The 25,234-nt window shown below is 40.8% G+C and overlaps 1 protein-coding gene across 5 annotated transcripts in view; it reads left to right on the top strand.

The window, feature by feature from the left end:
• The window catches only part of TBXAS1 (thromboxane A synthase 1), a 248,880-nt gene that overhangs the window by 55,973 nt on the left and 167,673 nt on the right, over positions 1–25,234 (top strand). For 4 of the 5 annotated variants that reach the window (XM_027680497.1, XM_027680495.1, XM_027680496.1 and 1 more), the window contains one exon: positions 14,994–15,087. In XM_027680497.1, the coding sequence (XP_027536298.1) occupies positions 14,994–15,087 (94 nt within the window). Of the gene's footprint in view, positions 1–14,993; positions 15,088–25,234 lie in introns of those variants that run through there. The other variant, XM_027680500.1, reaches the window with a different exon arrangement.

Raw genomic sequence — 25,234 nt, 5'->3', positions numbered from 1 at the left:
GTGAATTTAGTTCCCTGTTCAGTAGCTGCAGCCTGTCTTTTTTGCTTTATGCTGTGCTACCCGTCTTCATGTCAGTGATTAACTTTGTCAGGAAAGAGTTTTAAAGCCACTGTGTCTAAGGGAAACAGTTCACACAGTGACTGAGCTGACCTCATCACTTGCAGCTATCAAAAGGAGAATTCCCCTCCCATCACCCACTTGCTGGTGCTAACTCAGACACTCACTTTGGTGGACCTATCCAGGGAACCACGCAGGCACCTTTCCCTCTCCTTCTAGATTCAAAACCACCAGCATGATATGTTCATTTCTCCTGGGCTAGTTTGCTAGTTTAGTGGCTGCATCAGCTTGAGCAGGGACCAGATGAACACAGGGAAAGCAGCAAGAGGGAATATGTGGGAGGTGGGTGGAAGGGGAAGGGTGCAACTTTTTTTGGCAGTGGTCAGCTCTCAGATTGTCTCAGCTGCCTCCTGGCATCCCTACTCTAATAGATGACCTTCTGACTCGATTGTACCCATATAAATGCCATGGCCAGGATGGATTGGTCATAGTTCAGGTGAGCAGTACCATTGGTAGTGGCATGTGATGCCCAAGAGCTGTCAAACAGCTGCCAGGACAGATTTCCAACAATCAAATCCCATGGCTGCGCCAACGATTCTATGGCAACAGGATGCTACAGAGAGCCTATGGACACATTCCTTAGCACAGAAAATCTGGGACCAGATTTAAGTGGCTGTAGCTCGTGATTCCTTTTATTAGTGAATAAGAAGCTATCTCTGTAAATCCTCCTATCAAGAGTCCTGTGGATCAATACCTCATGATTATCAGCCACATTTTGTGGCCAAGCATTGAACCAATTTTTTTTTAGTTTGTTCTCTAAATAGTTCTCTCATTTTCCTGTGTAGTGTGATGTCTTTTAGGCAAGTTATTATGTGGTTCAGTGCTTCTATTGCATTGGACTGGCCCAAGCAGATACTATTGGGAGAGTTGTATTTATCAACTATACCCATACACCTATCAAAAAAAACCCTAAACCCACCCCAACCTAAAATGAAAATCTTTTTTGACAATACTGAAAGGCATTAATTATATTTTTAGCCTCTCCTCAAATTTGTTAGTGACATCCCAAAATGATAATTCAATTATTTTATGTAAGGATGATGTCAGGTTTATTATTACCTCTGTTTTCCTCTTGTCCCTTTACATTTTGGGATTATGCTGGCAGTCCTTCAAATGCTCTGAGTTGTGCTAGTGTTAAAAATCAGTATTGTTAATGCAGAGCATCTCAGCCGTTTTTTAGGTGTATGTTATGTGATGCTACTTAATTTTGAAAACGTCCAACTTCATCAGGATGCCGCCTTGTTTTTTCTTCAGTTACAAGTTGTACATTTTCTATTGTATAGGTGTAAGAAATTATTTTTGAAAGTATTATTTGTCTGGTTTGCCTGTGGATGCAAAAGAGAAACCTATGAATTTTCTAAATGACTTTGTGTAGGCATCCACCTGATTCCTTCTTCACATAACTTCCTTGTTCCAAACATTTTCCCTGTTCTGCTTCCAAGAATCTTTAAGGTCTGTCTTTTTTTTTTTTTCCAATTTTATCTTGAGGACAGGGAAATTGGCACAGCAGAGAGCCTTTACACCAACTTGCTGGCCTCTTGGCTAATGTGTAGACATGGGTGGACTCTGGCCCTTTGCATGGGTTGGAAATAAAAGGAGTTGAGAAGGGCTTGATTCTCCAGTGGGCAGCCCAAACAATAAAACAGAACAAAACTAACCGTAATTGATGGGACCATGGCATGAAAACTCTTCAGCCTTGCATTTTAGGCTTTCTTTGAGTGTTGTTCAGTAGAGGAGCTTCCCAAGGAGAAGGAAAACAGTCCTTTCTGGGTACGGTAGGAATGCTGTACAGCAGAGTATCATCTTAACGCACCTCTCTCTGCTCCAGATGCATCTTCAAGGAATAGATTCATGTTAAAGACAAGTGTTTGGTGTGAAAAACCCATCAGTGTCCAAAACATGAATACCTAACCATTCTTTATTTTGTTCTGTGGAGAAATGAAGAGATTCAGTGCATGTATGTATATACATGAATGTACATATATGGATATATAAATATATATAAGTATGTTTTCCTCAAGGATTCAAAAGTATCTCAACTTGAGTTAACTATTCCTAGAGTAGTGTCAGATAAATAAGGTAAATAAAGCAGCCATTGTGCAGTGTGGGATGCCACCGTAGGAATGCACCACTTTATGTGGGCCTTTACATTGCAACCAAAGTTTCCCTTACCACTTGGGGGAGACATTAAAAGTAAAGCTTATCTTCAGAGCTCTGGTAGTGACCAGCGAGGGTAACCTTTTTCCAGGCTGCTATGTTTGACACATGGTATATTACATCTGTGCACTACTACTTTTTACCTGGTTTGAGCAGATTTTGCTAATGCTTTCCCGAGTGTCTTTTTCATATTCCTCCAATTCAAAATTTCCTATCCATTGTGGGGTTTTTTTGGCCATCATTGGATCTTCCAGTCTAGCCTCTCTTCAGACAGGCACTAAACTTAAACTATCCAGTGATAAGTAAAAATATTTGTCTTCAGGCATGCAACTTCGTTTTATGGTTAGCTCCTTGGAGACAAACTGAAGCTGGAAATAATGATGCAGATCTGTAATGAGCCTTAAAAAAATTATCATTGTTTTACTTAGCACAAAAAATACACAAATCCAACTGCAATAATATCTTCCTTGTATGTGGCTCAAGGTCATATTGAGATTCTGTATCCCCTCTCCCCTCTCTGAGACTTCGTCTGGGTGAGAGGGTCTTTCCTCTCCCTCAACAAGCCGCTTTCTTCCTTCCAGGATTTCTGTCATTTGTATCACATCTTGCTCTTACTCATTTCTGCTCTCAATCCCAATTCTGTTGTCATTCCTTTTATTTTTATCAACTTTCTAATCTTTTTTAAAGCCTCTGTATGTCATCATCTACTGCCTTTGTTCTACCTTAGAAAAGATCTGCACCCAGGCATTTGCAGAGATGGTGAAGAAAACTGGCTTCTCTGGGCTTCAGCTCTCCTCTTGCCTGTCTTTGAAGGTGAATCGTTCATGCTAATGACTTGCTATCGTTACCTCCCTCTGGAATTTTAGTTCATTGTGGTGGTTAAAAAGTAATCAAATGACAGTGCGCAGACTTCCCTACACTTTAGGGGACCTCGTGATGATGATTTATTTATCATTTTTGTTTCAGCAGGAGCTACGAACCCCTGTCAAAGATCAGGGCTCTGCTGTGCACATGAAGGGTGTGCTGTGTAATGGAAAGATGGTCGCTGTCTCAGTGAATTTGCAGTTGAGGCGATGAAGCGTTTTGCTTTCATGTGCCAGGAGCATTTGAGACTCTCTGACTGAAGGAGAAGAGGGTGAGCTGGGACAGGGGTGCAATAGCAGGTCCTTTGAGAGATGCTTTGAAGGGGGTCTTTAATGGATTCGTACGGTACATTACTCGTGCAGCAGTATGTCAGATGTTAAAAACCCAAGAGTCAAAGGAACAGGTGACAGTAATAGACTTTTCCGTTGTTAGCAGGGAGCAATGATTACAAATTGCATCCAGGAGCCTGCCAGATAAACAGTTTGAGAGAGAACATGACCAATACAAGAGCAAAGATGCTTTATTAAAATTAGTTCTTCCTGTCATGTGCACAACTGCTTCACGGAGAGGAGGATGGTGCCTGTGTGGATTATGGAAGATCCAGACAAGCGGGCTGCAGAGTAAGCTGTCATGTGCTATGACACCGAGTAATGCAAATCAACTCTGTTCCAGGAAAACCATTTCCATGTCAGCCTCTACATGAAAATTATCAGACTTGAACAAGGGTTTCTTTATGAAGTTAAGAGAATTATTCCTAAGGATTGGAATTTGTCTCTGTCATGGGGGAATGGCCAGAATGGACTTCAAAGTGCAGGCAAAAGATGAGATAATGTGAAACAAGCACTTTTTTTTTATAGCCAACAGCCCAGAGAGGAGCATGTCAGCTAAAAAAAGTATATTTCTGTCTGAACAGTCCAACCTGCTGTTGTACAAGTAATGCATGGTGTTACTGTATTTTTCAGTGATTAAAGAAGGAAAATACCTCACAGTCCATTCTGCTCTGGGTTTGACACTTTGTGCATACCTAGTGTTGCTATTCCTGTGTGTAGTCGGTTGCTCAGTCTCCTTACAGCTTGAATGGGTGATTCAGAGCTCCAGGAAACCCCAATTGCCTTTGTTTTGCTTTTAATCTGGATGGCACTTGGGAGTAACACTTGAGCCTGCTTTTTTTAGGCAGTTTTTCAAGTTCAGAGAATCTCCTTGAAGTTTGCTTCCTGCGATGCTTTCATCCAGCCTGTTTGAAATTCTGCTTTTCCTTTGGCTTTGTTTGGCATCTATTCAACTATCTTCTGTTTTGTAGTAGGTATCAGCCTTTGTTAGTGGCCCATGATAGCTTGCTCAGGCTGGTGATGGTGGTTGACTGCTCAAGCACTGAAAGGTGATTGAAATAATTTCACTGCTCCTCCTGTCTCATGCCTGTGGTTGCTAAAGGGTATTCTATTAGTGCTGGGGTAGGGAATAAGTTATGCACATTCCTTGCTCTGTCTGCTGTGTCTCTTTTATAAGATGAACTCACATTATGAAAAGGACTGAATTACTCCTCTTTTCTATGGACTCAACTCTTGTCAGTCCACAGGTACTCAAGAAGTCATGAATAAGATGCAAAGGAAAAGAGGAGGCTGAGTTTATTCTCTGTATTGCCACAAGGCTTTGAACCCCACTTCTGTACTTCCCCTCACTGTTCATGTGTGCAGGAGCCCTGAGGTTGGAAGGATTTTCTCTTCTTCCCTTCAGAAATTAATGATGTTTTTCCCTGGTGACTCCAGTGCTGTGCTTTGCTTTTCATGAAAGGAGCTCCAGATACCCTTTACTTTAAATCTAGTGGTATTAAATCATGCAGTGCAACAGAGCTCTGGACTTGCAGTGTTTAGATGCATGTATGGTAGCTTCTCTTGTTCAATTCTGAGGCCTTGCAGCCAGCACCGGTGCTATTTCATGATGTAGCAGATTGTCATTTATTCCCCGAAGCATTTTCACTTCCAGAGGGTCTTTCTATGCTGCTTCATGTGCCTGGTTCAGCCACCTGCCAGGACATGGGATCGCTCCCCTAGAGGTGTTTGTGTGTCCTCTGTACCCAAATAGTGTGAAAATGAAATGTGTATGTGTGAAGTAATTTAATAGGTAATTGTTGTTGTTATATGAGAAAATAAGGGGAATGAAAATCTGAGCAAGACAAGAAAAATAAAGAGGCACCTTTTCTCCTCATGGCATTAAAGTACTGCTAGTTTTCAAGTCATGTGGAGCAGGCAGTCTCTCCAGTATTAATTTCAAGTTTATCATAGGCTGTCTGGTATGTACAGACATGATAGCATCTTTCCTGTAATTAAGGGTCAGACAACGTTGTCATTGTCACCCCCCTACTATAATGGATTAGAACTTGCATAAAATAACTAGCTATGAGCTGAGATTTTATGGGCGCTCTCAGACCGAGAGCCAGCACTTCCTTTATTTTTAATCTGGTTTACTTAATTATAGGCGGGTCTGAGAGCACCACAAATTAAGGTTGTGTGATGCTCCCATTATACATCTCTATTTTAAATTGCTTTATCCAAGTCTAAGTATCTAGGCTTGAAGTTTTCCAGGGCTGCTGTCTGCCTTAGGTGGAATTATTGAAAAATTTCAGTTAAAATGAGCCCCATCATTTCTAACACAAATGCTAAAGAAAAATGTTTGGTTTATTTTGGGAATTTTTTTTTAAACTCTCTGGAAGTGATGTTTTGATTTTTTTTTTTTAATATTAGCTTTGAAGCAGGGGGTCAATATTTGGTGAGAGGAGGTTTTTTTTTTTTAGTGGATGTGCTTTTTGCCTTTCTCATGCAAATTTGGGCAAATTGTAAGTCTTTGAAAAATTGCAGTTAGCACACCTTCACTGGAATCTCTTATGTTTGTATATAATTTTAAGCTAATATTTCTGATTCTGTCTTTGCTAAGCATATTCCCACCCTTTGTCTGTGCAGAGGGTTGACCAGGCAACAAGTCCCTGAGAGCAATTCAGCTTGCTCTGATTACAGGGAGTGAAAGAAGCGTTTCTGTAATGGGATTGCACTGGGGTATGATAACTTCTATGAGGCTTGGGCACAAGAACTGCAAGCTGGGAGCATGTCTCACCTCTCCACCGATCCTCTTCATCCACCACCTGTGTGCTGGGGAGGAGGGAAAAGCTGTGTACTGTGACTGTCAAAGTGATAAGGAAAGTGGGGACTTTTGCAAACAGTCTGGTAAGAATGGGCTTGGGTGAGGGATAAATTGCTGCATGGAGGAGGGTGAAATGGCTGATACAAACCAGTGTGGGACTGTGTTGGGAAGGGATCAATTGGGAAGCTCATGATAGAGGGTAAGAGGGGCAGTGTAGTAAGCTCAGGTGTGAGAAGCCGAGGCTGGGGATGGGGCATGTCCATGAATGAGGAAGAGCAGGGATGTGGCAATGCTGCCAGAGGAGCAGATGAGGTGAAGTGTCAGCACCCAGCAAGAAGCCTAGAATTTCAATTTTTACTGCATTTTCTGTCTGAGGAAGCATTAGAGAGACCCTCTGGCAGGCTGGGCCTCGCAGATCCCTTGTGTGGAAGACAACCCACTCTTTCTATCAGCTCCACCATTAGCTCACTTGGCAAAGGTCTCTGCCATAGTCCTAGGGCCTTTTGATGACCTCTGGGAATGCAAAATGATGCAATGTGAGGTATTTTTAACAGGCTTTTAAAAAACCTGATAACTTGCACAGAAAATTACTTTAAAGACACATTATTGAGGTTGTGAAGTTAAGCCCACACAAGTTAGGAAATGCCAGAATAACGTTGTGCTGTGTACCATTAATTCAGGCTCTCTGAACACTGTGAAATGATCTCTGGTGCTCTGATCACATCTGTCTCTGGCTGATGGGATCTCTGCCATATTCAGAGCACTGTATGGATAATTTATGTTTACTTCCTTGTTGTTAACTTAATAAATAAATAGAATTATTTCACATGCTGTGTAATCATGAGGTCTGAGCATTTATCCAGAGCTGTCTAAAGGGAAGTGAATTGTCCCTGCAGTCTGTCACAGCTGCTCATTTGGGACTACAAGAGGGGAAGATGCCTGGAGGTTTATTCCAGTAACTCTTTGTCCTTGCTTTGGTACCTGCCATATGTATGTTGACAGGCTGGTCTTAAACAGGAGGGTAGGATTGTGTTTCCACCTTGCCTTCAGTGAAGGAAGATGTCTCAGGCTCAAAAGCACTGGGAGCTATTGAGCCTTCTTAAGCAATTTTGTTTTTCCTGGGATGCAACTTCATGCAAACCTTGTTGGCAGCTGGTTCTTAATAGCACTGAGTGGCTCTGCATGCACTCTTGCTGTTGAGGAGTGTGGTATAAGAGCTGAACTCTAAAACCAGTTCCCTGACAGCAACAGACATCAAGCAAGTTGTGTGATAGACTGAAACTTCATGGATTAAAATGTGAAAGGCAGCTGAGGTAGGTATGCTCTAGTGGGAATGCAATGTGGCTTTTCCTGCACAGAACATCACTTGATGTGTATGCTAGATAACATTTTGGGAGTTCACCCACTATAGCACTGCAATTCCTTTTTGACCCTAGGAAATAATGACCCCATGGCCTAATGAGTACCTCCTTTATGTCAATGAAAAGACTGAATGATCAGGCTCCCAAGGAGACTTTTCTCCCTCAATTTAAACATGAAACTGCATCCTGCATCCATACAATTATTCCCAGTATGTAGGAATGGTTGAGATGCATACAGAGACTGGTGCCATGTTTTCTACAAAGGGAGTTGCATCACTAGGATATGAACTCACGTAACAATTAGGAAGGCTAATTAAGTTGAAACTTCATGTCCTTTTAATTAAGCAATTAAGGTGTCCATCTGCAAAATTAAGATATGTAATTACTTGAAGAGGGAGGAAAAAGACTTCATGAAATTTTACTATGGTTTCTGAAAACCTTGTTTCTGGCAATGCATCTGTTTTTGCAAACTTCAGTTCCTGGCAGAAGCAAGACCATTTGTGGTACCGTTTTCTTCTGTATACCTCACAATATCTGTTAGAATAAACAGGCACTTGAGGAAATTAGTCCTTAAGAAAGGTATGGTGCCAGTGGTCCTAGGGAGTGAAAGGAAAGCGTGGTCTGTGGTAAAGGCAGTGGGGTTGAGACATGAGAGCTGAGCTTAGCTATGAGCTTTGATTCAGGCTTCCTGCAGACACTGTGTATGGCCTCATGTATGCTCCAGACCTCAGATCTGCTGTGACAGTCCTCCTGGTGAGGAGACCACCCTTCGTGGTCACATGGGATGGAGCTCTCACCTCCTTTCCCAAGGGTGTGTGTTGCTATAAGGAGGCAACAGCCTCTGCTGCTGTTGACCTCCACTGTTCTATTTAAAGGTGTTGCACCAACAAAGAAGGGCTGAAGCTGGATTTATGACTCTTATTCATTTCCTCTTTATTTGGAAAAGTCACCGCCCAGTGTGAAGAGGTTGCACTCTGAGAGAGGTGATGAAATATTGTCATTGACCTGCTGTACAGACCATCTGTCTCTCCCAGAGCTACTCTGGAAGATGGTGAAGTGTGCTACTTTTTCTGTATGGGCTTTTTAATTTAATTGGCCTTGAATCACTGCTAATTTTTTAAAACTTAAATCAAAGCCACCTCCAAAACTTTAAATACACTGTGACGACCTGAAGCCTTATTGCAACCAGTCCCTTGAGACTATCGGTTCTCTTAAGATAAGAGACCCTAAAGAAATTGCTCAGCAGACCAGAACAGTATGGATTAAAAGATGATTGCTAACAGATAGATGAGGTATAAATTTAATACTGGGCATATAATTTGGCCTTTCCTGCACATTATTCCTGAGGTATTAGCAAATACTTCAATGAAATAGTATCCGATGGTCATTTAGGTTTTGCAGCTGGAAAACATCTGCCCCAGTGGAGGCAGATGGTGCAAGAGTGTGCAATGTCTTCCGTTTTCTTGTGCAATTTATATCAAAATTAAGGCACTGTGAGTGTATGCAAGTGATTAAGGAGAGCAAGTGTTACATAGAAGTGCTCATTATCTCTGAAACTGTTGTTATAGACCTACAAATTCATAGTTAAAAAGGTGTAGATTTGTTGAGCTTGAAAATTAAATTGCAGTACTCAAATATCCTTATCCCAAACTGTCTAAATTCAAGACCGTGTCTTGAGTATTACCTTTAAGAATGAACTGAAATTATACTTGTGGATATGCTGTATCTCTTTTTGGAGGTATAGTAATAATTCTGTGCTCTGAGCTTGATGTTCTACACAACCAAGTGTATTTTCGTTCAGCAAAATGCTCTGTTTCCACCAGGGGTACTGCCAGGTAACAGTAAAGGGTAATTGGGTAACCTGTGTTGACCAAGGAAAAGGGATTTACTTTCTCCATTTTTTTTCTGCTCTGTTTTGTGAGAGTGTGCTTCAGGACCTACCTGTCTTTTGGGAATGGACAGCTGATTTAATTTGTGGCTTGCTGTTTTTCTTTCCGTGAGTATGCTTTTCAGAGGTAATAACCAGAGGTGACCGTATCCTTCTGGGGTGGTATCCAGTTTGGCTGCAATACTCACCCACTTGCAAGACCTGGGTTCTGTGTGTTCCTCTGTCAGAATGGGACCAGATAATGATTTTCTATCTTGGATGATATCCTGAGCATGAGACAAGAGGAAAGACTTATGTGATGGCAGCTCTCCAGTGACCCTGCTGCAGTATTCATAATGCAAAATTTCCCAGAGAGAGTTGAGAACAGAAAGTCTAACTCTGTAGCCAGCTTGAGGATGATATCAGTGTTTTGGTGAGACTGCTCCCAGGAATGCTTGTATATTTTTTCATGAACCATCATTGTAATGCTGGGAAGGCTACCATTATTTTGTATATTATCACTACTTTGTGAGCAAAATGCATCCCAGTGTTAACTGGAATCTGGTATGGGTATATGTAAATAGAGACAAAGAGATAAAAATGCATGGTGATTATTTCTTGTTTGGCAGGCATTATCTCAGCAAAATACTTTGTTTTCCCACTCAGCCTTGCAAAATAATGTACCTCCCAACCCTGAGATTAAATAACATCACTTTTTTTATCTCAATGTCCTAGTTTATAGTTTTCAGATATTATTAGGTTGTGCATTGCTTACATGTAGAAGGAATGACACACTTTTTCTATTGAGAGAAATTTGGGGTAATTTCAAAAGTAACCTGAACTCTATGATGCAGAATTGGAAGCTCTATAATGTTATCTGCTACACAAATTGATGGCAGATTGTGTAATACTTTTCCTTGCAGTACTGATCAGTACTGACCTGGCTGGGCAGATGGCTAGTTTGGTTGATTATATATCCATCACAACTTATATTAATTATCTGTTTCTCCTTATTTTTTTGCATGGTGTTTTGTGGAGAGAAGTTAGTATTTCAGAGAACTTATATCTGCCATGCTGGTATACAGGAATGTATTTGGCATGTTAACTTTCTTTTAACAGTTGTGTTTAATATATACAGAGAGCATCTAGCTCTGAGAGGCCATCTGAACATCTTCAAAGGGTTATTGAATTGTTCATCGATCTACTTCATTACTGCTGTTCCTCTGGTTCCTTTTCATGTCTTGTCACTTCATTCAAAATACAATGCCAAGCTTTTAAATTAATAGTTGTGCAGGAAGCCCTACATGTGTAAATATTAGGGTATGTTTTTCCTTTGAGTGAGAGTGTGCTAGATTGTCCAGTAAACATTGCTGCCATCAGAGTGTTATCTTTTTCGTGCCTCTCACTTTACATAAAGACTCCTTCCTCTCTTCCTCTTAAGAAAGCTGAAGTGTCTGAGGTTTTATCTTTTAGGTTTTATAACAGTCTAATCTCTTATTCTGCCAGTAGAAGCTTACAGACTCATTCCCTGATTAAAGAAATAAATTTGATTAATTTTCCCTCCTTTCCTTTCATCTTTTCCATGTGTTTCTCTTACATTTGTTAAATTTACTAGCTAAAAGTGCCTGCTGATTTCCCCCCCCTTTCATTAATTTATTTATTCACTTTTTGAAGCTTTTAAAACTTCTGGAGTAGACAACATTCCATGGCAAGGAGTTCAATAGTTAGTATATTTATTTCTTGGGAAAATGCTTAATTTTTAATCCTGCCACCTGAAAATTCACTTGTGGGTTTTATGATTAATTTTTTAGTCAGTGGGTAATAATTCTTTATTTTTGTAAGATGTGCAGGATCTTAAAAATATTTGTCATAGCATGCATCAGTTGCTTCTTTTTTCCATGATTAATATTGTAACCTGTTTGCTTATTCCTTGTACAGAAATTGTTCCATATCTTTGGTCATCTCCATCACCTCTCAGTATCTCTTCTATTTCTAGATTTTGCATTTGATTTAGTCTTTGTAGTTCATTGGCTGATCTTCTACGCTTAGTGTGTGCCCACAGCAACAGCAGGAGGTTGCCTGATATCAGATTAATTTTTGTGATAAAATAATGTAGAAGAGTGTTAAGTGGCAGAGTGAGAAATAAGACTTCCTGCTGGTGATAAGGCAGGCTTGGAACTGTTTCATTTAGATGTCCAGACAAGTGTCTTTGCCTACAAGGCAACCCTGCCTGTTTGCACTTGTCCAGCTTCTAGCCCACCTCCCCTTCCCAGCAACAAAACCTGGATGCTGTTTTCCCAGTGCACTGAGTTCCTGGCTAAGTGTGTGTCATGGGGGTGCTGAGTAACTGAATCACATAAATCAGCTGGTTCAAGTTATCCATCCCTTCTGCTGAAAAGGCAAAGGGCTGTGCCACAAAGCTGTCAGATTCACGTATTGCTGGTGTTCACTGGACAGGACTATTTTTTTTTTCTTTAAAGAAACCCACAAGCTATTACTTCCTCTCTCTCCCCCACCCAAAATAGTGGGAATGAGCTGAAATATTGCAGAAATGGGGGGAAGCTTTAAATATTTAAGGTTGCAGAGTGTAAGCTGTTCCATTAGAAATTATCAAAGGCAAGGTTACCTGTGCAGTGTTAGATCCTCCTTCTTTGGTGCATGCAGCCCCATCAGTCTTTGGTCACTTGCATACTCTTTTCTTTTCTGTAAAACTGCAGGTATTTCAACAATACCAGAAATATTGTGAAATCATAGGCTAGAGCTGGATGTGTTTATTGGTGAGATTCTTTTTTGTTTTGTTTTTTTTTCCCCCTCCAGCTGGGCTCACCCTTTCGTTGTTATATTTCAGTGTGTAGCTTGACTACGGGGCTTCTTTCTCCCATCTCATTGTAAACTGTGGTTCCTTACCTTTCGAAATCCTACTTCAAACATAACTGCATAAAAAGCAATGGAGAAAACCATGTTAGGAGGGGGAAAAGGAAAGCAAATTCTCAGCTATGTGGAGCTGCCAGTAATGTTCAGAAGCTGACAATGATGAACTGCTCATCTAAGCATAAATAGTCTTCACAGTCTGTGTGTTTCTTGCCTTGTGAAACTGGGCGCACTGTACTCATTAGTTTTGTTCTTTTTTAAATATTTGGTGATCACACAGTTTACTTTGTCTAGTGTAAGCCTCTGTTGCAGTCACTCTTCCTTTTGCTGTACATGAAAACCAGGAGTCTACACTGTGTCTGGTCTTTAGTGAAATGAGCAGTTAACAGTAGCCCAGGCTGGTGTTTTGTGATCTGCCATGTATTTTACACTGAAAACATAAAAATAGAATCCTGCAAAATTGACGGGTTTCCACTGACAGGGATTTTCATCTTTTTCACTGTTTACGTACTGAAGATGAGGACTTTGCTATGACACAAAGACACTTTAGGAAGATCTCAAACAGCAGCAAAAAAAATATCCTCTCTTTGGGGAAGAATATGTATCATGTAGGCTGTTTTGTCATTTTAAAGTTAAAACATTTCTTTTCCCAAGAGTATTAGCTGAGGAAAACCTCATATTTTTTAAAGCAGTTAAGTAGCCAAGAAGTCAATAATATGTATAAAATGTGTAATAAATGTTGACTTCTGTGCCTTTACTCCATGATACCCTGTCATACTTGAAATAGTGTCCTTGCAGAGACTGAAGACACATCATTTCTATTGAGAGGGTTTGTGTTTTTGGAGGCTTGTACTGCCCTATTAAAAAAAAAAAGTTGCTATTTAAAAATTATCAAATCCCTATCTTCTGGTTATGATTTTTGTAAAATATCTTCACAAAAGAAAACCCATTTAAGAGAAAGGTACTGTGCTCCCAGAAATCTCTGGAAATGGAAGTACCAAAAGCTACTAACTCGATATTTAAGTCCCATTTTGCTTAGCTGATCACATGAGATCTAATTCTCTTTATTTTATATATTTGACTTCACAGCACCATTCTTTCCTTTCCCTCTTGCCGGAGGAAAGGATCATTTTCTAACAACAGCTCTTCTCTCCTACCTCTTCACTGAACCCCAGGAATTGTGTGCTGTTTGCCCATTAGGTTAAACCTGCCTGTGTCATGTAAAGTCATTTCAAATGAGGCATATGTTGATTACTGGAACTGAAGGAGATGTCCAAGTCATAGCAATGCATTAGCATAATCTACAGAGTCACCCAGGCTGTACAATGGGATTAAGAGGGAGCCAGCCCATTGGGATCTGAGGGCACGGCTTCTTCTGTGTTTTTCTTATGTCATTAAGATGGCCTGTGGACTCAATAGACTAAAGCAGTTGGTGTTGCAACACCTACACTATATGCAGTTCACAGTTTTTATTTTGCATTAGATTTAATTTGCTTGCCAGTCTAAGCAGTCTCACTGCACTTGGGATTCAAGCTGAATGACTGCTTATTACTGCCCTGATAAAAGGTGAAGGATTGGAACAGAGCTTTGAGTTCAGTTTCCTCTCACAAGAGCGTGGTTTCATGTGCCAAAACTGCCCTGGGCACAGAACCATCATGTGGAGGGAGAGCTTTAAAACTATACCAATGCTCTGACATAAGGTGTTAATATAGACATAATAGCCTTTAATAATCTTAAAGATCTTTTGCCCAGGTCTTCCCAGTGATGGTGTTCAGCATGATAGTATTCAGTATTATTGTGTCTTTTGGTAATCAAAGCTGCTGCTGTTAGCTCCTGCTCTTTCAGGTTTCACTAATTGAAGTCCATTGACTTAAATCCATTGTTTGTATTAAGAAAGGGGGAGGGGGGGGGAAAAAGGCTCTGAGGTTGGTTTTTTTTTTTCTCTTTTTTTCCAGTATTGTCCCTGTCAATGTACCATAGTTTCATCTGAAACAAGGGATGCATGAAGCTTTTCAGTCTGGGTTTTGTTTCCCCGTATTTTTTATATTTGTTTAATTTGCTGACTGGCAGCTCTTAAAAATCACTTAATCAGCATATCTGGCCCAAATACTAGGCTTGACTTGAACATACTGACACTGTCTTGGCTCATGGACAACAGAGACTAGTTTGAATTCTTGTTCTGTGATCTGTATAGGTAGAGGTGATTGAAGAAGAAAATAATAGTCTGAAAATCTGTCTTGTTCTTTTCCCAGCTGTGCCACAGAAGTCAAACCCCAAATGCTTCTTTTGATCTCGTTTGTAACCTCACGTAGCTTTGGAGAGTCACTTCTGACTTATAAGACCTTCTGTGGGAAGAGGAGCAGTTCTCTAATTCCACTACTCAATTTGCAGGCCTGTGTTTGAGTCCCTTGGTTCTTTTGCCCTCTCTGAAGCACCAGTGTATTGCATTTATTTCTGTGACCTGAGGAGCTGCTGAGCAATGTCATCTCATTGGCAGTTCTGTTTAGCCGATACAGAAAGCATCTTCTCCTTTCTGAATCTAGGGAAGTCATCTGAACTTGTTACTGTGGCAAGTCCTATCATGAAAAGATCAAAAATTAACTTACTACTTTTTTCCCCAGGTACTCCATATCTGCATTCTCCAAACTAAGCAGAGTCGGGATCCGACATCCTCCACCTCTTCCTTTCATTGGAAATCTGCTCTTTTTCAGTGAGGTAGAGTATGTTTTTCTTTGTATCGATCCAAAGTGATGGGAACAGTGGACAGGAGGTAGGAGGAATCGAAAGGAATCCTACACTTCAGTGGTACCATCTCTTCCAGCATTTCCCTCTGGAAAGGACAAGCAAAACTCAGCTTTTTGAATGAATTGGTAGAAGCAGTTGTGTGCAAGCAGCTTTAATTTCAGGGAAAAGTAAACTTGAGGGAAAGAAAATGTGTAAGCTCCTGCAGTTAATTACTTGAGCTTTTTCAAGGAAGTTCGTGCCCTCAGTGAAACTAAGTTATGTGAATAGAGCAGATTATGTTAACTAGCCCCAACTGGTTTGTTCTGAGTGGTTTTGGCTCCTATGACCTTTCTGTTTGTTTGTACTTTTGCTGATTGTATACATTTATTTTAAAGCTTTTAATGTTGCTTGCTCCTAAGCAGTAACTGGAATTAGATACTGCAGAATGCTGTTACTCTGTGCCCCAAATACTGAGACTAGGAGAAGGGGATGTACTGGGATTCTGCCTCCAGATTTTGTTCCCTTATTCTTCTCACCCATCTTCTTTCAGTTGCCTGCTAATGCTACATTTTGTTCCTTGCTCAATTTCAGTAATGTTGCAGAGGGTCCAACATATCTTAATAATGAGGAGCTGCCATTTCTCTGGTTGGACCTTACGGTAAAATCTCTCTAGTGTGTCTCTGTTGCAGTCCAACAACTTTTCAGGAAATCTGGGCCAATTCCAGCTGCTGCCCAGTTTTCTCTTTTAAGTGCATGGTCATCAGTATCCATGCTGAGATTTTAATTATTAATGGGAATGTATTGCTTCTTACCTTGGTCTTCATGGTGATTGTTCTGTCAATATCTGACTCATTATTAGATAAAACCCTTTTAAATACCGCTTTTGCATGTACATCTGATTTCATTTAGAAAATAGCATAAAAGGTAGACTTAATCTGCTCTAGATTAATTTGAACTGGAATTGGCAGGGTGACTTTAACTTGCAAGGGTTGTTGGTGGTGTGGAATACAGACCAGTTCACCTCCACTCTTCTGGTTTCAGTTCATCTGGGTGGCATAAAGCTACTCATTCTGTAGCTCCTTGGTGGTGAAATCCACGCATCATTAGTCACCTGCTAACACTTCGTGTAGGTAAAGGTGCCTAGAGATTAAATTATTTTGATACATTGTAGATAGGCTTGCCCTGTGCCGGTGTACAAGTGGCAAGTTTTTGGGAACTAGGATCCAAAATGATCATATGATCTGTTAGGCAAATTTCATTACCAGAATAGCATTCATTAAATTAACTTAAAGCAGGCTACTGAAAAAAAGACAAACTTGATTTTCCTAACTTTTAGGAAGAAAAATAAAATAAAGGTAGCTGAGAAATTATATCTTAGGATACCAAGAAACAACAATTCCAGATAGGGTTTTGAAACAGAGTCGAGTGATGCAAAGCCACAAGCACTGCCAGGCTGTATGTCCAACACTGTGACATTTCACCATCCATCTTCCTTACCATCCTATCGCTGCCAGTAGGAACAGGTGGGGATGAGTCCAGGCTCTTTGCAATTTTTCTTTCTTCCCTCATATATTTTGCCATTTTTTCTGGATCTGCTCCTGTGACTGCTTTCTTAGAATAGTGCCCATAGCAACGCGCCAGTAATGGGAGCACTGCTTTTATACTGCAGGCTGTTCTCTATGACAGCATTTTCAGCGACAGAAGTGCTCTCACTGCAGTCAGTAGAGGACATCATCCACTTTCCCTTTCCCAGCAGGGGGGAACCAGACGTTGCCCATCACCATCCTGGGAATAGGGATGGTTTTAGGGGCTTAGCTGCAAGCAGCACAACTGTGCATGAGCAGTGACTTGTTAGGGCTGGATTTAATTTTTTTTTTTATAGAAAGTAGCAAAAGGTTTATTCCTTTTTTTCCTTACATCTGTAATGTTAAAAGTTCTTGCACTTCCTTGTTTATGCAATCACATCTTTCCACTGAACTAGCTTTTTAGACAGTCTTCCTTTTAAATAGGCTAGCTCTTTCTTAGTATTGCTAATGTTGTGCAGGGAAAACACATGAGCCACACTCCCACTAAATCATCAGACTAGTGCTTTCCAACCCATGAACATTTATTTCAAAGGAATTAATGAATGGTGACTAAGAGGAATGAATTGATATGTGCTGTATGGGAATCTGCATATGTGTAATTCATACATTTCCAATGTTGAATTTGTGTCTGCAAAGTAACACAGGTTGAAAAGCCCTGAACACCAGTGAGATCTAAAAGAGAATGACTGCAACATATATAGCCTTGCAGTCTAAAAGTGCCCTCATCTCATGGTTTCTGGCTTTTCTCCTAGAAAATGATTGCTAGAAACTAAAAAAAAAAAAAAAAAGGAGAGGGTGTTCCTTTGACATAGTAGAGTAAATCTAGGACCTGAGAATTTAAGAAAAAACATTAAAATATCAAAAGCTCTCAAGAAAATTGTGAGAGTAAGCGGCATTTTTCAATTTGTAATGGCGTAAATTCAAGGATTTGCTTGTCTTCTCCCTTACTTGGGTGTAAATCACTTCTACTGAAATAAATAGAGTTTCCTGTTTTGCTCCACTGTACATGTGAACAGAGCTTCAGGCCTTATCTTTTTTTTTCCTTGCAATTCTTCTTCTGTAAATATGCCTGAAAACAAATGAACAAAGCAAGCAGAATTTGACCAGTAGTACTGGGTTGTGGGGTGTTAAATAAACTTTTAAAGGTATTTTAAACAAGAAAATGTTTTGTCCATGAGAGGTTTTTTTTTTTTAAGGAATTATTTTAGGGATTTCTTGAGCAGTATATTTTCTTTGAGTAAAATAGGAGTCGCTGTCAGTATAGTGTTCTGAGAGAGGAAGAGGAAGTGTGGAAAGTTAAGGGGCTAAGGGAAATGCAACAGCAAAGACCTATCTCCGTCACAGAGAAGCAGACTTTAAGAGCTGACTTGGGGAAAACAAAGTTATTTTACTGTAAGTCACCCCTTCTCTCTCAAGTACAATAAAGGGAGATAATCTCACTCTGAAACTAAAACATATCCAAGTTAGTCGGCCTATCTCAATAATGAGAAGATAGGAAATTATTGCAGTTCTGCAGCTGGGAAATTATCTGAGTCCAAGATATTAGATTAAAAATTCTTCCATTGTATGAGAACAATTTGTGGTGGGCAAGTCTGATGTAATAGTAAATATGATTAGGCTGTTTAAAAAAAGCAGCATGTTCAATTTTTTCCAATAACTGAGCAGACTTGCAGCCGACAGGCTGCTGTTTTGCTACAAACTCCTGACTCTTTCCCCACCTCTCCATTTACTGCATTTTTCCTACAAGTCTGGAAAAATGTGAGGGTTGTTTGTGATGGCTGTGTTATGGGAGACACAAGGGTATACGCACCATGGACTTTCACATATGGATCTGTACGGACTTCAGAGTAGCTTGTTCCAGAAAAAGTAAACCAAAATTTCCTATCCATTCCCAGGCTAATGATGTCATTATGTGACAAATGCTCTGAAAACGGAGAAGGCACATGTGCTGCATCACCCTTTCTCCTCAAGACCCGCAGCAAACACTTGACCTGTTGCTATGGCTGTGCTGTGCTTTTCTCTCTCTTTCCCATTTCTTTCCTAAAAAGACAGTTACACTGTTTTTAAATGTCATAGGCTCTGACATTTACACAGCCCTGGTTGCCCGGTACTGTACCTGTGTGTGCTGCTCCCTACCCGGCCTTCTGGAGAGCCACGCTGTGCTGCAGCAGGCTTGGGGCCGGCCTCTCTGAGGTTTTGGGGTGGTGGTGGGGGTGTGGGTGGCTGCCTTGTTGTGGTCCTTGGTAGGCGAGAAATGCAATCGTGCCCAGTGTACAGCTGAGTGGTGTGCTTTGGGCCCTTGTAAAAGCATGATCATGTGTTGCTTTCCTCCTATACTCCTAGCAAGCTCCAGTGATGCCTTTGACTGTCTGCGTGCTTGCATCCCTGCCTTGCATGTTAATGAAAGACATCACTCTCTTTAGCTTCTCTCTGCTTGGACAGGATACTCTTTGTTTACTCTGTTTATTTCTGTCTGGCCTACTTGTAGATCCTGGGCTACCCCAGAGCGGCCCATTTCTGCTGAATGGAACTGGGGGCTGTGTGGGTGCTTTGTCTTGCTTTCAGTTTGGGATCTGGCTGGGCCGTGTTGTTTTATGGCTGATGGGTGGGAGTGGAGAAGGGGGGAGTGTAGGGAGGAAGCAGAGAGCAAACATTATTTTTTTTTCCCACTGTGCATCTGCCAAAAGCATCCTTTGAGTTGGACGTAAAGAAAAATAAAAGGCAGGGTCCTTGCAGGAATGAAATCAACCCCATGTCTAATTTTCAGCCTAGAAAGCAGTGTGTGGGTGCTTAGAGAGACTGCAGTGTTTACTGTTCTGGAATTTAATGACACAACATGTAAACCTAAACAAGGTTGGAGAGAGGCAAGTGGTGAGGGGAGCAAAGAGGGGGAAAGGGGGAAGGGAGGAAAAGGAGCTCTCGGGCTTTGGACCTGGTTTGAATTACAAGAATAATATGGCCTATATTGACAGTGAAAGCCTGCATATGGTTTTGTGTTGCTTCATGCAGACAAAGGAGAAGAATGGGATAGGGAGTGTGTGTTTTGCAACTTGATAGCTATCTGTGCGAAACCAGAAAGGGTGGCTGTGGCATCACCAACCAACCTGTCTTTATCTCCTCCAGTCGACCGTGTGCATCTGCTGTAGGCTGCTGACTGCCTGAACAGACCTCATGGGGTGCTCCAGCTCTTCTCTTATGTCCTGGGAACACCCCCAGCCTAGACTTGGGGTGCCTGTACATGCATGTGAGGCAGATCTAAACCTAGCCATGTCACAGTCTGCAACATGACAGAAAACCTGGGGTTAAATGTGGTTTTATTTGTATATTTCTACATCTATAAAGCCAGTCTCTCTCCCCTTCAAAAATGTGTATTTTCCTAGTCTCAGCTGATACTCTCTGCTACCTCCTTTGATCAGATGTTAGCATTGTCACATAACCTGACAAAGTCAGTGCAGTATCTGTTTGTGGGAATGTAATGCAGGAAATCAAGACATCACAGCTGTCTGTCTCTCACTTGGCTAAATGCTATTTGCACCCTTCAGCAAGAGCAGGACTTTAGTTTCTCTGAAGGGCATTGGGTGGAGCTGTCCTGTGGCTCACCCCAATTTCTCCCTGATGGGGCGTCAGCAGGGTGAGCTGCCTTCTGTGGGAGGAGTGTGCACACCTCAGAGACCCTTCTGTAGAGGCACAACATCCTTGACTTTTTTGCGTTCAGTGTTTCTGATAACTGTGTTTGCAAGATATCCCTGGATGTGATGTCAACTTTAAATAACATTATGGGAGTTGGAGACAGTATTAGGATACACAAAGCAACTGGTAGGTTTTATGTGACAGGAAAAGGGGGTGAATCGTTACTGCTTTGCTGGTGAATAATAGTGACCCAAGCAATGAAGGTGGTAGTGGTCGTGACAGATGCTTTTGCTCTTTTGGACGATACCGTTTTTTCCTCTGAAGGAAGAAACAAGTCCTTTTTGTATTCCAAGGAATGGTGGGTTGACTGTGCGGCTTTTGCCTAGAGAAGCTCTGACATCTATTTGCCATGCAGGGTTGGGTGAGTGTTTAGTACAGACCTCAGCAGTTGCCCCTAGAAGGAGATGCAGACTTCAGTGATGAGCATCATCATGGTTTTGGTATTCCTTAACCCATATTTTGGTGGTTCCTTTTGTCATACTTTATGCTTGCTTTATTAAACATTGCATGAGGCGAAGAGGCAATGGCTGAGGGAACTGCTAGCTGTTAAGTGGAAAGGGGTTATGTTCTCTGTGGCAGCAAAGCAAGTGAGAAGAGATCATGCTCCTGGCTTTCCCCAGACTCTCAATGTGATTTTGGGCAAGTCTGATGGGGGCAAAGCTTTCCTCTTTTCTGGGTAAGAAAATCTCTTTCTTTTGCTTCACCTTGGGCCTCTTTTAGCCCCCTGCAAAATGGCATAAGATGGTGTTCTGGTAGGTCTGCTTTTTCATGACGTTACGGTGAAACACTTGGAACAACTTCTCTGGGGACTTTGTTAGGTTTGGGGAGGCTGGTATCACTGCTGTCTTGAATGGACTGGGATGCCTGAAGGCTGGAAGGAGTTTAAATGTTTTCACAATATTCACAGAGCAAGCGAGGCTGTGAATTAATGCCGGGCCTGAATTCTGGTCTAGGAATGAAGGTGTCTGAGTGAGGTGGGGTCCCCAAGATAACAGTGCTAAAGGATACTTCTCTGCTGTTCTATGCCAGCCTGTTCTTTGATGGGTTTTTGGTGGCAGCTGCAAATGACTGCCCAGGATTTGTCAGAGCAGAGTTCTGCATCATTAAAGTGACACGTCGCTCTCAAGAATGGTGTAGGGGAAGTTTGCCACATGTTATGTCTATTGGAGAGTGTATTTGCTTAACTCTCTGGAATTTGCTATGTAGCCTCCTCTTTAAGCAGCATGTATTGCTAAATTAAAACCATCTCTGGCATGACATGCAACAGCAGTGAACACAAAAAGCGGTGCTATGCAGTAGTTGGGTTGAGAAAATGAAGATAATGTATAGTTGCAATGCAGTAGCATACAGGTAGACCTAGAGTAGTCACTTAAACTGCACTTTACCTTGGGCTCCAGAAGAAGTAGGAACCTTGAAGAGCATCGCAATAGTGATATAGTTGAATAGGAGGATAGTAGCTCTTGTAGTAAACTCAATGGGCTTTTATACATGGACTTAAAAAAGCAGGACTATTTCTTAGGCATGATTGTCTTCTCTTCAGTTTTGTCTGTAGTCACATCAGTGAGGCACTGGCCTGGAGAGGATGGGGTTTGACCAAATGAAATATTTTAGTCCTTGAAATTAAAAGAGCAATAGACTCAGGGCTGCAGTGAATAAGAGCAACTCTATTATTTTACATGAATTTGTAACTTTCTTATATTACCTGTCAGTTTGGAGTTTAGTAGCTTCATATGCTCTTCACCTTCTTATTGTGATGTGGAGAAATCCATATTCAGAAAGCCAGTTCTTTTATGTCAGCAAGACTAGTACATATAATAATGGCCAGGTATCAGTTATAATGCTAAAATTATAGCAAGCTCAGATTGGTTGTTGCAAACAGTTGTTATCCACGAGCCAACAAATTTAGCAGAGTCTTAACTTCATTAGCAGTGTCTAAATGCATTAGCCATATGCTCCTCAGCATATGGGTAAATACATAACAATTTATTTTCATTAGGGTTTTCTTACAAGTGCTGCTAACCTAAGCTCCGCTAGAAATGTTTACTGCATGACATGTCTTTTCACATAAGAAGCTGGCCTTCTGTACAGCAAGTCATCCTGAAAGGGTGGCAAGCAAGACACTTCCCCCGTCCTTTCTGGGAGTAGGCAGGTGCAGCTGCTGTGGGTCTGATCTGCTGCAGCTAGCTAGGCTTGGTTTCTGCAAGGCTTTATATTAAAATGAGTAATTGAAGGCTTTGGGGAACTGCCTGTTCAAACGTGTAGTTAATTCCCTGGTACTTGTGTGCTGCCTTCTGGTTGCCTACGATGTACCTCGGCTGGCATCACCTCCTGGTAGCTTTACTTGGATGTAAGACTCATGACTTCTGGGTTCTCCCTGCTTCCTCCTTGCCCCAGGAAGGATGTAGGGTTGAAATATAACTTTCCCTAAGAGGGACTGAGCGTGAAATGAGGTCATACTCATGGCCTATACTGGGAAGGGCAGGGTGGGTTTGTAGGGTGGGCACTGGGTCAGGGCTGTGAGGGGCAAATGTAAATGAGCTGTTGTGTGCTCAGTATTCTCTTAACTTTTCGTTTATTTCTGAGAAATTATTTTCTTGAGTGTTTGGTTTTTTTTTTTTGGGGGGGGTAAGTGTTTATGCAGCTTGATCCAGAAATGCAAGTTGCCTAGAAAGACATCAAAGTATAAGAAAGGACTGATCTTATCGGAGAAGTATAAAGTTCAAAAGTTAATCTATTTCTCCATGGCCTTAGAGGCCTTGGCACATGTCTAAATTTAGATGGTAATGTGAAACAAGAATCAGCTAGAGTTGGATTCTAATCAGGTTTGTTTGAGAACTGATTGGGGTTTTATTGGGTGGTTTTTTGTTTGTTTGTTTTAGAAAAGAAAAAAATTTCAACCAAAAGTTTAAACAAACCTGTGTGCTTTAAAAAATTGTATTTTGAATTGCTATTTTTCCTTCTTGTTTTTATCACCATGCAATGCAGTGAAATGGATCATAGTCTTGGATCATAGTCCTTGGACTTTTTAACTTTTCATTTTGTTTGTTAATTATTAACCTTTCTTCCTGCTTACATTTTGTAATTTTTTAATATTCTATGAATTTTAGATAATTTATGATAAGGCAGGGGGAAAAGTGAAGCAGTCTTTGGACAGTTGCACAGGGACAGTTTTAAATATTCAGGCAGTAAAAAAACCTCACTGAACACTGGTGCCTTATTTTACCCTATTACAAGAAAATTGAAAATTATAAACAAGAGGAAAAAGAAATTGAAACTTAGCTATATGTTTCAAAATATTCTCAAATACATGTTTTGAAAATGAACTATGCAAGAAATAAATATTAAAATAATTGCAAAATTAGTCTTGACTATTTGATGAATTTCCATAGTTTTTGAGCATTCTATCTGATGATTTTTTTTCAGTTCTCTGAGTATACAAAGCTGTTAACTTTCAGAGGCAGCGTGATGCTAGAGGTGATTTACGTAGGATTAGTGAAAGCTGGGTGAAGGAGCCATAAGAAGTCACATATGATGATAAGTTGAAATATTCTCTAGGAAGTTGAGTGGGACTTTAAACACAGTGGTTATTTTTCTGCTGAGTGGGGCTTTTCCTGTTTCACTCAGGAAAAGGGAAAAAGATACATGTCAAGAGCAGATGTTGGAAGGAAGAAGCATCTCTTTGGACACACAGAGAAAGGGAATGGGGAAACCCCAATGTCTCCACTGATTTGCCTCTGTTTGCTTTTAAGTCCATATATTTAGAGGATACAGCAGGTGATAAGCTCTGGATAGGATAAGGGACGTTGTGGCTCTAGAGAGTAGTCTAGGAAAGAAGTACAAAGAGGTATGAATAAGAAATTGGTGATTGATATATGATTTTTGCAAAGGGGTGAACTCATCTACCTTGATCTGTTAAAATGCTGCAATATGTGATATGTTGTGAAAAGTATGTGACAAGGCAGAAGGAGGAAGGGTAGCATTTGATGTATCCTTATTTTTGTTCCACTTCTGAATGCAATCTAGGACAGAAGCCCCTTGCAGCCAAGATAGAGTGGGAAAGGTGCTTGATCACACAGAAGGGGGAAATGGGAGAGCTTTGGGGGAAAAAAGCTGCAGTTGGTGACCTTATACCAGAGGTCTCTATTTTAATAAAGAGTCTCATAAAGTTCATCACAGATAGAATTAGGGACCATGGAAGTATCTTGTAGTTATATTTGTGTTTATATTTTTCACTACCTTTTTTTTTTTCTCCCCAATGCCCCGGGGAGCCATCTTGAAGACCTCATAAACGCGAGATTTCATTTTCTAATGCTATTTCATTTCCTGGATGGAGGACCTGCCACAAGAAGACCAGACCTCAAATTATAATAGCCCTATAAATAACTCCCTAAGGCAAAGGGGAAAAAAGAAAGCCTTTGAAAGACAACCGCAAATGCAAAAATGGAGGGTTTGGGTTCTTGCAGAAACAGACTAAGCAGTGGTAGTTAGGACATTGTTAATTTTTTGGTTTCCCTGTTTATCTGTTTGCATTGTTTACCTACAAAGTTATATCTCAAAAGTCCTCAGAGGTCTTCTGCTTGAGCTTAATTTTCTACAGTGTTTTGGTGCCTTTTGGCCTGTCTTTAGAGCCTGCTAGGAAATGGAGTTTCCAGGTAAAATTGAAAACAATCCAACAAACTGACTAAAACAATACAATGATGGATCGAGTAAAAATAGTCTGAAAATGCAACTTTTTCTTCTTTCTGGGTGAAGTCGTTTTATTTCAGCAGACCCAGACAGTCTGCCTCCTTTCTACTGGAAATCTGTGCAGAATTGGCACATCGACTAGAATAAAAACATTCCCAAGAAATCGGCGTGTTCTG

This window comes from Neopelma chrysocephalum, unplaced genomic scaffold (genome assembly GCF_003984885.1).
Source record: "Neopelma chrysocephalum unplaced genomic scaffold, ASM398488v2 Primary Assembly neopelma1_59, whole genome shotgun sequence".
Taxonomy (NCBI): Eukaryota; Metazoa; Chordata; class Aves; order Passeriformes; family Pipridae; genus Neopelma; species Neopelma chrysocephalum.
This window is presented reverse-complemented; position numbering and strand designations above follow the sequence as displayed.